The sequence below is a fragment of the Pristiophorus japonicus genome, chromosome 4, assembly GCF_044704955.1.
Source record: "Pristiophorus japonicus isolate sPriJap1 chromosome 4, sPriJap1.hap1, whole genome shotgun sequence".
Lineage (NCBI taxonomy): Eukaryota > Metazoa > Chordata > Chondrichthyes > Pristiophoridae > Pristiophorus > Pristiophorus japonicus.
This window is the reverse complement of record NC_091980.1, coordinates 275,979,460-275,996,177: the sequence shown is the minus strand read 5'-3', so window position 1 is coordinate 275,996,177 and position 16,718 is coordinate 275,979,460. Positions and strand designations below refer to the sequence as shown.

The 16,718-nt window shown below is 42.7% G+C and overlaps 1 protein-coding gene across 1 annotated transcript in view; it reads right to left on the bottom strand.

Moving 5' to 3' along the window:
* Positions 1–16,718, bottom strand: part of LOC139263437 (protein unc-79 homolog) — a 253,255-nt gene that overhangs the window by 102,325 nt on the left and 134,212 nt on the right. Inside the window, exons 24-28 of the mRNA XM_070879516.1 lie at positions 14,600–14,781; positions 10,600–10,801; positions 7,123–7,302; positions 3,996–4,064; positions 1,425–1,711 (exon numbers count right to left, since the gene is read on the bottom strand). Of these exons, the coding sequence (XP_070735617.1) occupies positions 1,425–1,711; positions 3,996–4,064; positions 7,123–7,302; positions 10,600–10,801; positions 14,600–14,781 (920 nt within the window). The remainder of the gene's footprint in view (positions 1–1,424; positions 1,712–3,995; positions 4,065–7,122; positions 7,303–10,599; positions 10,802–14,599; positions 14,782–16,718) is intronic.

The following is a 16,718-nucleotide window of genomic DNA, read 5'->3' as shown; positions in this document are numbered from 1 at the left end:
AGACAGGAAGCAAAGAGTAGGAGTAAATGGGGACTTTTCAGAATGGCAGGCAGTGACTAGTGGGGTACCGCAAGGTTCTGTGCTGGGGCCCCAGCTGTTTACACTGTACATTAATGATTTAGACGAGGGGATTAAATGTAGTATCTCCAAATTTGCGGATGACACTAAGTTGGGTGGCAGTGTGAGCTGCAAGGAGGATTCTATGAGGCTGCAGAGCGACTTGGATAGGTTAGGTGAGTGGGCAAATGCATGGCAGATGAAGTATAATGTGGATAAATGTGAGGTTATCCACTTTGGTGGTAAAAACAGAGAGACAGACTATTATCTGAATGGTGACAGATTAGGAAAAGGGCAGGTGCAAAGAGACCTGGGTGTCATGGTACATCAGTCATTGAAGGTTGGCATGCAGGTACAGCAGGCGGTTAAGAAAGCAAATGGCATGTTGGCCTTCATAGCGAGGGGATTTGAGTACAAGGGCAGGGAGGTGTTGCTACAATTGTACAGGGCCTTGGTGAGGCCACACCTGGAGTATTGTGTACAGTTTTGGTCTCCTAACCTGAGGAAGGACATTCTTGTTATTGAGGGAGTGCAGCGAAGGTTCACCAGACTGATTCCCGGGATGGCGGGACTGACCTATCAAGAAAGACTGGATCAACTGGGCTTGTATTCACTGGAGTTCAGAAGAATGAGAGGGGACCTCATAGAAACGTTTAAAATTCTGACGGGGTTAGACAGGTTAGATGCAGGAAGAATGTTCCCAATGTTGGGGAAGTCCAGAACCAGGGGACACAGTCTAAGGATAAGGGGGAAGCCATTTAGGACCGAGATGAGGAGAAATTTCTTCACCCAGAGAGTGGTGAACCTGTGGAATTCTCTACCACAGAAAGTTGTTGAGGCCAATTCACTAAATATATTCAAAAAGGAGTTAGATGAAGTCCTTACTACTAGGGGAATCAAGGGGTATGGTGAGAAAGCAGGAATGGGGTACTGAAGTTGCATGTTCAGCCATGAACTCATTGAATGGTGGTGCAGGCTAGAAGGGCCGAATGGCCTACTCCTGCACCTATTTTCTATGTTTCTATGAACAGATTATTAAAGCATGTCAATATTATCATTTTTCCATAATCTCAAAGTCAATGTGTGAAACTGAATAATAAACTTAGAGAACTTCTATTCAAAGGATCAAGAGCAACCTTCCCGCTAAGCTGTGGCATGTGGCCGTGCAGTCAAATGGAAGGTCCTGTGCCGGCTGCTTATCGGCTTTTCCATTGTAAATACCGCGCATGCGCAGAGATTTAAATGGACCACGCATTAAAAGAAAGTTAATGCGTAGAACAAAGTGCAGCTTACAGGGAATATTGATCAATGCCGAAAGCAATCTAAATTTGTTGCGCTCCAATGACAAGAATAGTAACATACTTTACCTGTGCTATTCCAGCAATAAAGGCATTGAAGCAAGTGGAAGTTCGCATTTTCTGAGGGGCAATCATGAAACACCCCTCCTGCTGGTCATAGCCAAGTAACACATACAGGTGCCGCTTTACCGTGTTGAATGCTTTGGCGCTGCTGATATCAGCTTCAGCACTGCTTTTATCCTTTGCCATGAATTTCATTAGAACTATGATTAGCTGATGGACTGTTTGATGATCAATCCCAGCATCTTCTGGTAAAGGATCCTTAATAATTGCATCATCCTCTGGAGAATGCTGACCTAAAAGTAACACAATGTTTAATCCTCTTGGCTTGTTTTCACATTCTCTCGGCTTGTTTTCACATTCTCTCTCAATTAATTCAAAAGTCAAAAATAATAGAAATAGTAATAAAGTTGAACGCAAGTGAGAACAATTCAACTAGCACACCACCTATGATATGTAACGGGAACATCCAATTTAAGTACTAGACAAGTTGTTAAGATATTGTATTTGAATTCAATATCATAAAATAGATATTTCATTTTAGCTGCTTTGTATTGCATGCAACTGGATGGTTAGTTTTAATCATGCAAAACATGCTCCATCGTTGGGTCTCATATAGTCAGCAGTATCTCCGGAATAAATCTTCCAGGATTTGTTAAAGCCAGCCGCTGGAACAACCCATAGGAACAGAACACACTTGCCCAAGTCCACAGAACTGAGGCACAGCTTGGCAATAGCCAAGACTTAGCCCTTCCCCAACCGCAGCGCCCCCCCCCCCCCAACAGATGTTTGCACGAACATACCTAAAACCATTCAGCTTACTAGCACAAAATACCAAAAACCTTCCCACTACTTTGTCAGATGGGCCCACCTACCCATGTCAGCATTGCCCTGCAAGGTTAGATGGAGTCAAGTATGAAAAATGCAAGCCCAAATGATGGATCTGCCCATTAAAGTCTCATCATTGACTGGTCAATCGCCAACAGTGTCTTGGATACCGTGAGCCTCGCTTGGCCCAGATTACTCAGTCTCCCAGAGAGAGGTGACTCTGTTCCAAACTTCCATCATCACCTTGGCAGCCAATTTGGCCCAAACAGACCATGCTTAACTCTCTCCCAAAAAAGTGTAGTCAGCAGTTGGTCATTGGATGACTGACAAGCACAGATTTAAGACCTCACTAGGTAGACAGCAGTTACTAGAAACTTCTTAAAAGCACCATAATGACCAGAGCAACTCAGCATAAAATAGGAGAGCAGTTCCACCATTCTCTGACCATAGCACGTCACACACCAGACCTCCTCAAACAGTAGTTCAACCAGTTGGAGCTGTGGGACTTTAGCAGTTGATGCACACCTCTTTGCAATCCAATCTGTATTTGTCATCCGACCTCCAGGTAATGCCTTCCAGCAGCTGTCATTCCAAGTCTCAGAATTTCCTCATCAGCGTGACAGACACCTGCTTTCAGTGTAATGAAAGGATGACGTGATGTAGCAGCCACTTTTATGGCCTAGTTCCTACATTACTCATCGCCAAATGCTCAATCAAGCATTAGCAAACAGACATCCTCATTGCAAGGTTGACTCTCCCTCCAGGATACTGAGGTAGCAAAGGAGGCATAATCTCAGGATTATCTTGAGAAGGAAGTTGGGACAATTTTTTCACATGGAATGCCTTATCACAAGACTGAGGCAGCAACAAGAATATTATTTTAACAAAGTGACTGCGGCCAATGAACCGGAAGTTACCCAAAGCTGCGCAAAAGCATTCTGCGCATAACTGTCAGGTCCCAACTTTTACAAATAATGTTCACGACAGCAGACGGAGGATCCGAGAAGTGCTGAAGCTCATCACTAATAAAATTTCATTAATGTTAGAGATTCCCAATCTAGCGACCTTACGACTGTTTCAGGAATCTCCGAATGCTTCTAGTTTCAGAACAGTAATTTGCAGAACATTAACAAACCCAACTACCCGAAGGCTAAATAGACGGTGCTGAGGCCAAACTATCCCCCACCTGAAAACTGCCGACTCTGACCAACCACAATGTAGTGACAAACTAGTGGCTCGTACCTGAATAAATTCTACAATTTACACAATTAATAAATTAAACTCCAACAATTAATAAATTAAACTACAATGGAACAAGATTTTTTATGTCCGCTTCGTTATTCCTCAATTGGAGAAGTCCGGCAACAACAAACCAACAAAAGCACTGGAACTGCGCATGTGCAACTACTTCCAGGTCGTTGGCAGCAGTCGCGTCCAAATTTTAAAGGGAACCGAAGAGTTGCCGGCACAGGCACAATGAGCAATTTGCCTCCTTCTGTGCTGTACTTGCTATGAATTTCAAATTTATATCAGAAAAGAAATCAGTGAGCAAAGATTTTAATATAAGAATCACTGGAAAGGTCAGAATTTTAAATGCCTAATCTGTTGCCTGAAGTAGTATTTAATACAATTTTGACTTAATATTTGATAATACACTAGAACAGTGTGTCACTGAAACAACGATTACTGGCAACCAATAACTTAGATTCTAAGACACACTAAATACTAACACAAAAATTTATATTGTTTTACCATGCATAACTTGCTCCATCATCGCACCAAGAGTTGGAGCTGACTGTTCATGTCTGGTCAGTCGCAAAGCTGTGAAAATGGAGAACAAAATAACATATCATATAATCTTGGAATTTTCTGAATTCAAACTGCTCTCTGAACAGGTTTTCCACTGTTGTCTGATACCTATCTGAGCAAGATTCTCGAAAGGACAATAAAAATGAGGTTCATATTTATAATTACAATTACATTTGATTTTTGGTAGTTATTAATGAGCAATAGTGGGAATTTGAGTGATTATTCTGTGTTTTTGTCCATCAACTGAGAAACTGTATATTCTTATTTCTATACACTGTCAAGAACACAAAAGGTGGTATGAAAGAGTTTGCACTGAAAAACACTATACACTTGAACAAGGTGTAAATGTAAAAAGCTGCACAAGTGACTGAATTATTTAGTGCAATTAATAAAGGGTTTTCAGAAATTCGCCAGTTAGCGCTAGCACTGTTTTTTTGGCGCTAATTGCGGTTACGCCTTTTTTTTTAATTGCCGAAATAGCACTATAAAACAAACTCGCAAAATTCACCAAACCGTAAACGGCGATGCCGATAAAAAAACGTCGTTGCTCAAAAATGGTGGTAAAACGGGTGCAAACTGGCGAATTTCTAGCCCATTTTTACAGCATCATGAAACATAATTTGCATCAGAGTTTAAGAATGCCATGATGTCACTTCATGATTATCATTGCATATGCATTATTATACATTTTGTTAAGTAGATCATATGTTGCTTCATAATCTGTTTTTGTTTCAATGAAAGCAGTCCACAATATCATTCATTTAAACAAAATGGCAGCAGTGAAGGTAACAGGCAGTAATAGCAGCAATTTCTCCTTGCTGTCATCCCTCCAGGGATATGTAGGCATCACCTTTATACAACACCTCTCCATCTAAAGACAGGTTTGGAGGTTCTACGATTGGATTCAATATTCCCATCAGGGGAGAATTTTTTTTTTTTAAATGATCAGAATTTCACTCCTTTTTCATTATCCAAAGACCTCCCACCATGTGCTGAAGCAGTATCTATATAAATGTCAGCTAAGAATAGGAGCCACCAGTTCCCAAACCCATACCCCAGCCTCATTCAATGGAGGGTGAGTAAAGAAAGAAAATTAGAGGCTAAATCGAAGGAGGAAGAAAAATAGGGTGAATCAACACGACTTAATCACCACACTGCTATTTGTGGCTGTAATAAAGTTCATGGATCATGGCACCAAACTCTCCACACAAGCCACCCCCTCCACAAAACAACACATATTCATTTAATTCCCCACTAAAATCTTCCTGTTCTTGAAACCAATCCAATCGTATATTAAAACATTTTCAGCTATAAATATATATGTATAGAATTAGAACTGGTTGGGAGTGATCGTTAAGACTATAAATCACTCAGTTGGTTCAGATAATATTATGAGTTAGAGAGATCATCAGAAAGCCCAGCCTGAATAATTGTTCTCTACCATCGTTCAGTTTTAGTACTACAAATAGAAAGTGCTGAAATGACATTGAGAGGCTACGGTGTCATCACAGTAGAATATATAAACTTAAATATACTAATCGAATTAGAAGGGAATCAAAACCCTTCTGCATTTAGGATACTAGATGACTGTTAGTGTATTGAAAAGCAGTAGTCTCAACTAAGGCGTACAGATGACATCATAAACTGAGAAAAATTGAAGCAGTTAATTCATCAAAGAAAGACTTGCATTTATATAGCGCCTTTCACGACCACAGGACGTCCCAAAGCACTTTTGAAGTATAGTCACTGCTGTAAGGTAGGAAATGCAGCAGTCAATTTGCACTCAGCAAGCTCCCACAAACTGCAATATGATAATGATCGGATAATCTGTTTTTTTGTGATGTTGACTGAAGGATAGATATTGGCCAGAACACCAGGGATAACTCCCTTGATCTTCTTCTAAATAGTGCCATGAGATACTTTGCATCAGCTGAGAGAGTAGATGGGGTCTCAGTTTAATGTCTCATCTGAAGGATGGCACCTCTGACAGTGCAGCACTCCCTCAGTATGACACTGGCATGTCAGCCTCCAATTTTGTGCTCATGTGTCTTGAGTAGGATTTGAACCACAACCTTCTGACTTAGTGGTGAGCATGCTACCAACTGAGCCACGGCTCACACTAGTTGAATGCCAGGATCCCAAAACAATTATTTAAATCAATGATCCAGATGACACTACAAACTGTAAGTAACGGCAAAGCTAAAAATAGTTTGTTGGTCTCCACAAGAGTGGATTACTGCTCGTAATCTGTGTCACATACACAGTATTGTTTTATATATATATATATATATATATATATTTTAATTTATTGTGATGCAATCTGTCTTATGACTGGTGTATTTACAACATTTGAGATTTACAGTTTTTCAGAGATTCTGTGCAAGAAGAACTCCAAAATATGGGAACATCACAAAATAGTGAATGATGAAGTGGGACCTCCACAGAATACCAAGTTATTCTGAACGGTGAGCTGAAGAGTAATCCATTGTGCACCATACAAACTGATTTGCTGAACAAGTGGTGTGGTTAAACAGAAAATACATGGCAGGTTCATCAACATTTCAAGAGAGAAAAGTTGTGTTAATGTTTCTGGTGCAGTACTAGTGGTTTTGGAAAATGACGTGTACTGGTCTCATTTGCCAAGCAATGTTGTTTGGCGGGGGGGGGGGGGGGTGGGGGCGGAGTACTTTTTATTCATTTATATCCTTCAAAATCATGCTGGGAGTACATGAGGAAATTACACTTGATTCAGTTTAAAACTGAAATTAAGTTACTGCTGATGCTGCTGTCTGTTGTTGATTACATTACAAAATTATAAACTGGTCTAATTCTCTGCTGCTTTCTGCCTCCTTTTAATAGTTACTTCGCCAATGCTGCTGCCATAAAATTAGTGTCGTAGTAATAAAGTCAGAAATATAAACATTCATTTTTATGTCTGTATATTATATCAAGAGAGTACTGGCCATATTAAATGGAACGCAGTTTTCTTACAACTGAAATAACAGTTCTCAAAATCTAGCCCTATAAAATTCACAAACAAAACTGCAATTTGTAGACGAAAGGCACTTACGCAGTTTGGTGCTCAGAGTTTCTGGAAGAGAAAGTGCCCTCTTTGACTCTCCCGGGCCTTTCACGCTGTCCCTGAGGGAGCGCACGCTCCTCTGTCGGTTTCGTGCAAAGCGAGCTCGCCTGATTTTCCACATGGCAGCATCACTGAGGTTAGCAACATTTGTCCTTACAGCAGTTATAGCTGCAGAAAAGCATACTCAAACATGAAGGCATTTTAAAATAAGTTGTTTGCATAATTCAGATATCAAATGTATGCATTTTAGGCTGTGAAAAAGCAAAACAAAGAAGACTTGCATTTATGTAGTGCCTTTCATGACCACCGGACATCTCAAAGTGCTTTACAGCTTTTGAAATGTAGTCACTGTTGTAATGTGGGAAACGCAGCAGCCAATTTGTGCACAGCAAGATCCCAAACAGCAATGCAATAATGACCAGGCAATCTGTTTTTAGTGATGTTGATTGAGGGACAAATATTGGCCAGGACACCCTGCTCTTCTTTGATAATAGGGCCACGGGATCTTTTACGGCCACCTTCGAGAGCAGACAGGGCCTCGGTTTAACATCTCATCCAAAAGACGGCACCTCCGAAGGTGCAGCACTCCCTCAATATTGCACTGGAGTGTCAGCCTAGATTTTTGTGCTCAAGTCCCTGAAGTAGGACTTGAACCCACAACCTTCTGACCCAGTGGCGAGTGTGCTACCCACTGAGCCACAGCTGCACTGGATGCAAACAGAGCACTGGGGTTCATTGCTAGAGGAATAGAATGGAAAAGCATTCAATGTTAAACTTGTATAGAACCTTGGTTAGACCACAATGGGAGTAACAGTTCTGGTCTCCATATTCTAAAAAGGGTATAGTAACACTGGAGAACGTGCAAAAAGGAGTTACAAAAGTGATACCAGAACTGAGAGGTTATACCTATCAGGAAAGATTGAACATGCTGGGGTTCTTTTCCCTTGAAAAGAGAAGGCTAACGTGTGACCTGGCAGAGGCCTTTAAGTTTTTGAAAGGGTTTGATAGGTTAGACATAGAGAAGATGTATCCACTTGTGGGGGAGACCAAAACTAGATACCGTCAATATAAGATGGTCACTAATAAATCCAATAGGGAATTCAGGAGAAACTTCTTTACCGAGAGAGTGATTAGAATGTGGAACTCACTAATACAAGGATTAGTTGAGGTGAATAGCATAGATGGATTTAAGGGGAAGCCAGATATACACACGAGGGAAAAAGGAACAGAAGATTATTCTATTAGGATTAGATGAAGAGCGGTGGGAGGAAGTTCGTATGGAGCATAAACACTGGCATGTCCAGTTAGGTTGAATGACCTGTTTATTTGCTGTACATTCTATGTAATTCTAAGTAATATATTTTACTTTCACGTAATTGCATTGTATGACAAAAAATCTGAATAGAAACACCAAAACTTAACTTCACATATACAAGAGAAAGAGATTCTGAAAATTGGTCTGATATTAAGTGCAACTTGCAGTACCAGGTATGCAGCACTGTTTTGCTATTTGAAATTCTGTAGCATTGTGATAATCACATTGCCATTCTGTATCCTAGCTTGGTTTAGTTAGCAGTACTGTCACCTCTGGCTCAGAAGATTTTAGGTTTGAGCCACACAGCAGGTTTTGAGCACACAATCTAGGTCAATATTCCAGTGCAGTTCTGAAGGAGATGCTGTTCTTTGGATGGAACATTAAATCAAAGTCTTATCTGTTTTATTCAGGTGGACATTAGAGATCCCGTGGCATTAATAGAGAGTAGGGAGTTCTTGTTTTCTTGCCAACATCTCCCTCAACCACAAAACAATTACAGATTAGCATTCGTCTTATTGTTGTTTGTGGATGTTCCTGGAAGAGTGTCGTTGTTGCATTTACCTAAGTCTCCTTCAAAGGACTCGAAAAGTAAATGACCCTGAAATTCTGATGTCCCAGGTTCATACTGAGTGTCTACGGACCCTGGAAGGCATCAGAAAAGCCGGTTTTCAGCACGCAACGCGCATGCGATGAAAACCGGCTTTTCCGATCTGTCAAGTTTCTGGCTTGACAGATCTCGTGCATATCGGGAGCGAGGACACGTGCAGGGCAAGATTTGCGATATTTACGCATATCTTGCCCAGCAAATGTCCTCAAAAGTCTTGCGCCTGAAAAAGCAGACATATAGCCTACTTTTACAGGCGCAAGTGCTTAAAAACATACATAAACATTAAAATTAAATTAAATAAACACATATGAAAACGTATTTTATTGTTAAAAACTCTCCCCACTATGGTACGTTTAATTAAAAACACTTAAAAAAGGCAGGAAAATATTTATTTTTATATAAGAACTTTAATTTAAATGAATCTTAAATATGTAGTGTATTTTTTTTTAGTGTTTTGTGTGTTTGGAGGGGGTTTCTCATTCATAATTATGGGAACTCCAACTTATGGAGTTCCCATTATTATGAATGAGAAAATAATGTACCTTGATTGGCTGCCCAGAGCCATGTGGCTCCAGCTCCAGCATACAGACGTCCCAATGTGCACGTGCTCCGATGCGTAGGGAGTGAAGGTCTCAGGATCGGAAGTTCGAGTGAGCGCAGCACTTTTCCTGTGTAGTACCTTCCCCATTGCTGCATGGCCGTGCTTGCACTGTATGTTACAGGGAACAGCCTGTGCGGTACCTTCCCCATTGCTACATGGCCATGCATAAGCACAGTTTACAGGGACCATTGCCCCCTTGTCTTTCCCACTCTTCTGTAACTTTCTTTCCTTCTGGCTGACCACACAGCATGCGTGACAGTGCAAAGTTACACAGAAGGAGCTGCTACCTTTATGATTTGGACCATACAGTCCATTTCTTATTTGGGCTTACCCAGAAACCTCTAAACATAGAAACATAGAAAATAGGTGCAGGAGTAGGCCATTCAGCCCTTCGAGCCTGCACCGCCATTCAATGAGTTCATGGCTGAACATGCAACTTCAGTACCCCATTCCTGCTTTCTCGCCATACCCCTTGATCCCCCTAGTAGTGAGGACTACATGGCAGACATCAAAACGCTGGTTTTTAAAATAAATAACTTGCATTTATGTTGCGTCTTTCATGACATCAAGATATCCCAAAGCACTGTACAGCCAATGAAGTACTTTTTGAAATGAAGTCACTGTTGTAATGTAGGAAACGCAGCAGTCAATTTGGGCACGGCAAGCTCCCACAAACAGCAATGTGATCATGACTAGATTGTCTGTTTTAGTGATGTTGGCAAAACAGCTGCTCATCTTTCTGCTTTCTTCTTTTGTAATGTAAAGGCATTAGTTACTGAAGTTTCAATGAATTTTTGTACAAGTAACAAGAAAAATCCCATCAGAACCAAGCCCCACCCTGCCTCCTTGTCTGGTTTTGGAGTTGGCAAAGGGAGGAACCTTATACCTCAGCAAGAGGCCTCTTGGGAATAGATAATCTGAGGAGAAAACGACTGCACTTACTTGTAGGAAAGGGAAATTCCTTATTGCAATCCAAATGAAGTTGAGCCTCCAGAGACAAGGTATCAAACCTATTGACAAAAAACTCCCAGCTTAAAGCTGGAATGTCTTCTTTTAAGAAATGAAGCAGAAATAATTTGCTGAGAATTGTTGGTCTGTCCTTCACTACAGTGTCAAATTGAAAGTCGAGACAAAGACAGAGGCCCTACATGAAAGTCAATAAAAACTAAAAATTAATCACACTGGCTGTATATATAATCTGATTTTAAAATCTTCTTAGTTGTACATGACATTATTTCAATATGTTATTTAATATTTAACATTTAAACTGCTATTTTTGTCTTTTACACCAGTATGGATGCCAAGTAAATCCAATGTGAACCCCCTTCAGTTTTTATTCTTCCCATGCAGTAAAAATACATTATCTCAAACTATATCATCAATCATTTGTGTCAGGTTCTCAGGAAATTATATTTGCAGTCACGATACATTAATTATATTTGACAATAGATCAAACTGTACTCTTTTCCTTCTTTGGTAAAATGTCTACCCTGTAATTTTTTTAAAGTTTGCTTTCAGGATATGCATGATGTTGGTAAGGTGTGCACATATTGCCCATTTCTAGCTGTCCTGAGAAGATGTTTGGTTCTCCTTACACTATTGAAAACCTTGCTGTGACAGTCCTCCCACAATGGTGTTAGGCAAGGGATTTACTCAGCAACAATGAACAGAAAGTGCTTTATAGCTCCAAGTCAAGATGGTATGTGGTTTTGGACAGCCGCAACAACACCCAGGCAAGTGGTGACTTTTCGATTACACTCCTGACTTCAAGCTTGTCAGTGGCAAAGGAGTGAGAAGGTGAGCCATTCATTGCAGTGCCCAGTCTCTACTCTGCACTTGTAGCAGCAGTGTTTATATAATATAAACAGATAATGGTGGAAATACTCGGCAGGTCAGGCTGCATCTGTGGTGAGAGAAACAGAGTTAACGTTTCAGGTTGATAGCCTTCCACTAGAACTTAAAGGTGGGTTCTGACCAAAGGTCACTAACCTGAATCATTAACTCAGTTTCTTTTGCCACAGATATGGCATGACCTGCTGAATATTTCCAGCATTTTCTGTTTATATTTCAGATTTCCAGCATCCATAGTATTTTGCCTTTGTAACAGTGTTTATATAGTTGGTCCAATTCAGTTTCTGTTCAATGGTGACCTCTCAACATGTTGATGGTGGGTGACTCGATGTTGGTGATGCCATTAAAGGTCAAGTGGGGATGACTGGACTTTCTCTTGTTCGAGATGGTCACCACCTGGCACTTCTTTGGAGCAAATGTTACATGTCAGCCCAGGTCTGGATGTCATCCAGATTCTGCTGTAGGCTGGCGTGGTTGCGTCATTATTGAAGAAGTTGTGAATGGAGCTGAACACTGTGGCATCATCAGTGAACAGCCCCACTTCTGACCGTATGATGGAGGGAATAATATTGATGAAGAAGCTAAAGGTGGCTGGGCTGAGGATGCTTCCCTGAGAAACCCTTGAAGTGATGTCCTGGGGTTGTGATGACTAGCCTCCGAAAACCACAATCATTTTCTTTCGCATCAGGTATGACTCAGGCCAAAGGAGGGTTTTCCTTTTGAACCCCACTGACTGGCTACAAGGCTTTACGATCATCCACTGGTTGTGCGACCACTTCATTTAGCTGATCTTGGTGTTTAGCTGCAGGTAATTCTGTGATGTAGCTTCACTAGGTTCATACCTCATTCTAAGGAATGTCTGATGCTGCTCCTGGCATGCCCTTTTACAATCTACATTTGAGCAATGGGTGGTTTCCTAGCCTGATGCTGTTCATCAGGAGCGTACTGAGCCATAATGTTACAGCTTGTGGTTGTATGCAATTCTGCTCCTGAAGATGTCACATGCTGCCTCCTGAATGCCCAATTTTGGGTCGCTAGATCTCTCCTTTGTCTGTCCCAGTTAACACTGCACAATGGAATATATCCTCATGGTGGAGATGAGTCTTGGGGGCCGAAATTCCACTGTTTGCGCCTCACGTTAGTGCCTCCAGGGGGGCGCAAAACTGTTTGCGCCTGCGGAGGGTTGGGTGGGGGTGGGGAGGGAGTGTTACCAGCTTTCGTGAATGTACGTGGGAGATAGCGGAGGCACGAAAACGGTAGTGCCGCGTTTCCACTGTTAGCGCCCCGGGACGCCATGCCTCTGGTGATGACGTCATCACCGTGCACGGCGACCCCTTTTGACTCCGCAGCAGCTGCTTTCCACCCAGCGTCGGAAATTGGCCAGCACCCCAAGAGACCGCCGCAAGTAATGCCCGCGCCAGCCTCTCGGGTCACAAACCGGGCCCGTCATCCATCGTGGGGCAAAGTTTAAAGGGGACACGTGCTGCCTGCACAACGCCATCTTTGATTTTTCTCCCCTTTACCGGTCGGGCCGATCGCCGCTCCTTTCGCGGGGTCCGGGGATTGCGATCATGCAGCCCAACACGCCATCTCGGTGCCGGGCTGTGGCCACGGAACCCCTTAGCCCTGGGTGGCCCCGGTGGAGGACTTCAAAGGGCTTGCAGCATCCATCCCCTTTAACTGAAGTGTAGCGCCGTTGAAACGCGTCAGCGCTATGCGGAAAAGCCACGTAGCACTCCCGAACCTGTCCTATGGGGAAGTGAAATGAACTACTTTGCGCTCCACTTCCTGGGAGGGGCATAACTGAATTTCGCTCCCTTGGTCTTCATAAGGTCACTTCGACCAATATCACTTTGGACAGATGTGTCTGCAACAGATGGATAGTGAAGACGAGGTGAAGTAGATTAGTTCTTCGTGTTGGTTCTCTTACCACCCAATGCAAGCCCAGTCTGAAGGCTATACCCTTTTAAGAGTCAGCCAGCTCGGTTAGTGGTGGGACGACCAAGCCATCCTTGATGATGGACACTGAAGTACCCTTTATCAGAGTACATTCTGTGCTTTGTTTCTCTCAGATCTTCCTCTAAGTGATGTTTAACATTGACGAGTGCCAATTCATCAGTTGAGGGGAGAGCAGCAGGTGGTTTTCTTTGTTTTGTTTTGTTTGAAGCTGTGAGAATTCATGGGGTCCAGAGTAAATGTTGAAGACTGCCAAGGCTACTCCCACCGGGACCGTACATCACTGTATAAGGTATGTGTATACAAGCTTTGGTGAGTTAGAACATATCCAAGAATGGTGATGAAAGAGTCTGGAATATAACCCACCAAAGCTGGAGCCACAGTGATGTAGACAACACTGATGGATTTGATTTTGTGAGGTCAACTAGGTCAGGCTGTCGCTTGCCGCGCCCACAGGTGAGCTCTCCTAAGCTCCAAGATGTCAATGAGGATACTTAGGGGATCAAATTCATTACCGCCCCAACATCGGGGAGGCACGAAACTTAGCGGCAGGCACAGAAGTCCCGCCCCGCTCAATACATTCGGGTTACCGCCCCCGTAACACTTCCTCCCAGAGGCGGTAACGGGGTGAATGCCCCAGCAGCGCTACGCACTTGGCCACTCAATTAAAGGGAAGGGCCTATGCTGCCGACTCTGCAGAGGAAAAGGCACCGACCTGGACCCCCAGGCAGCAGGGGTGCCGCGTGATCAGCAGAGTGCCAGGCTGAGCGATTGCGGCACCGACTCCGCGAAGAAACCACATAAGGAGCGGCAACAAAAAGTTACGTTTTTTTTCTGCATTCAGCCACCTTCCCTTTAATTTTTGTCCCGGTAGCGGCCGGCCGCCCAATACCCGTCCCCTGAAGCTGTCACCCTTATCGCCTTATTCTGCTTTAGTTTTTTTAATTTGATTGGACTGTTGGTTGCTTTAAAAAAACAAAAAAAGCCTATTCTAATTGAATCAGAATGCAGTATCGTAATTGTTTCCATTAGTATAAGCATTATTCTTCTTGGCCAATGTAATAAATAGAAATGGAAGAATATAAATGTCATTTGACTTTTAATAATATATCAAGCATGTGTGCTCATAACTTACTTGTAAAGCTGGCCTTTTGATGGAATCAAGCAGAAGTCTGGCTCGTGTTGCCACTGCTGGATTAACATCTTCAACTGCAGCCAGGAAGCAGCAGAAGGCATGAGCTAGAGAGTACTTCAGCACATGATTCTTTGTCACAGACTGGATATCCAGAAATCTGCACAGAACAACCACTTTCTCCACTACAGATCAAAAAATACAATATTGAATTGGTACCAAGAGCAGTAGCAAAGGGTTGAATGTCAAGACTTTGATTATTACGTGCAATAAAAGCTTATAATAACCCTCTTAACATTCTTGGTTTAATACTCAGCCGTGTATAATTAATGAGATACAGGTGCAACATCCAAAATCCAGAATCCTCGGGACTGAGTCCATTCCGGTTTTTGGGTTTTTCTGGGTTTCAGGCAAGAAAATCAATCGTCTGAAATCCGGAATCCTCGATTGAATTCGTGCCGGGTTTTGAATGGCAAGGTCCGAAATCCGGCAAAACCCGAAATCCCGCACGGATTCAGTCAAGGATTCCGGATTTCAGACTTGATTTTCTTGTCTGAAATCTGGAATCCTTGACCGAATCCGTGCCGGAGTTTGGGTTTTGCCTCAAAAATGTCCGGTTTTCTGACAATAATTACGGATGCCGGACGACTCCATCAGCTATTCCGGTTTTTGGAGTTCCGGATTCGGAACGTTGCACCTGTAGAATAATCAGGGGAGATTTCTGTCTGTTTGGAAAAAAAAAGTTTTAGTGTTCTGAATGATAAATTCTCTTCTGCTTCATTTACCAATGGGTAAGAAATTGCATTTATTTTATAAATTCTATGAAGAACATTAGCATTAAGGACATTAATTAATCTCAGAGTCAGTTGATGTGTATAACCACTTAAAGGTCAGATGACAACATAACACTTTCTGACTGAAGTTCCATGTGAACAAATATTTCTGATGGACAATCTGTTCCCATGCCACCAACATGCCCCTTTGGCCAACTGTTCAGAAGCACAAATTACCAGGCTTTATTTCCCTGCCACAAAGGACAAACACCATGGCCTCCCGCAGGTGCCTTGCTGTCAGATAGGGAATAGTTTTGGGGATTGAGCCCATTGCTTTCCCAATCTGAATGTTATATAGACTAATACTATTAATAATAATCCTTCAGAAGCTTCAGCTCCTTTCTGTTCACCCAGTCCCACCCAATGAACACCCAGTAACAATTATTGGAACAAATTTAGATTAGAGCAGAAAATCCCACCATCTCCCATCTGTTCCATTTTCCAAACGGTCAATGAATTTGGCTTGATCTCTAGCTACAAACTCAAATTCAGTAAAATGGAAACATAGCCCTCATCATGAGAACCCTAAATAAAGACACAAAGATTACGGGCTAGAATTTCGGTTCAGTTGTGCCTCAGTTTGTGCCTCGGAGGGGCGGTAAATGGTGTTTCTAGACATAACGCCGAGCGTCCAGCTTTTACCATCCAACCGGTAAATTCGGCTCATGGTTTGCGGCAGTGCAAAATCTTATCGCCCCGCCCTCTAGTTTCACTGAGATCATGACGTCAATCGTCGTGCAACGATCCGCTACCGCCTCGGATGCAAAATTCAGCCCCAACGCCTCATTTAACACCCAGCCCAGGAAACGTCTGAAAAGCCAGGCGATCCCAGGGTGCAGCAGGTGATATTGGCAGTGTTTTTAAATGGAGGGAGGAGGATCCTACATCGTAGGTCACATTGACTGCAACGGTTGCGCACAGCATGCTGTGTAAAGCTCAGACTTGCAAAGGGCACATTTGTCTGCCATTACAGTGCCCTTACGACTTCAGTGAGAGAATTTAATGGGGGCATTACTGGTTCGACAGAGTCTCATGCTCCATGCTATTGCCAGGCAGCGTCAAGCTAGAAGAAGGGCTCTTGGCCATGTTGGCTCACGGATGAGGAGAGGCCGAAGACGTCTGGGGAGGAGGGCATACCCCCACGGATTTACAGGCACCAATGCTCATACCGCCAGCTCTCTGAGGAGCATGTGTGAGAAGTCTGTGCCTCCGAAAGGAAGTGCCGACACAGATATGCCATCTCTTAGAGGCAAACCGATGCCAGGGCTCTGGAGCAGCCTTTAATACTC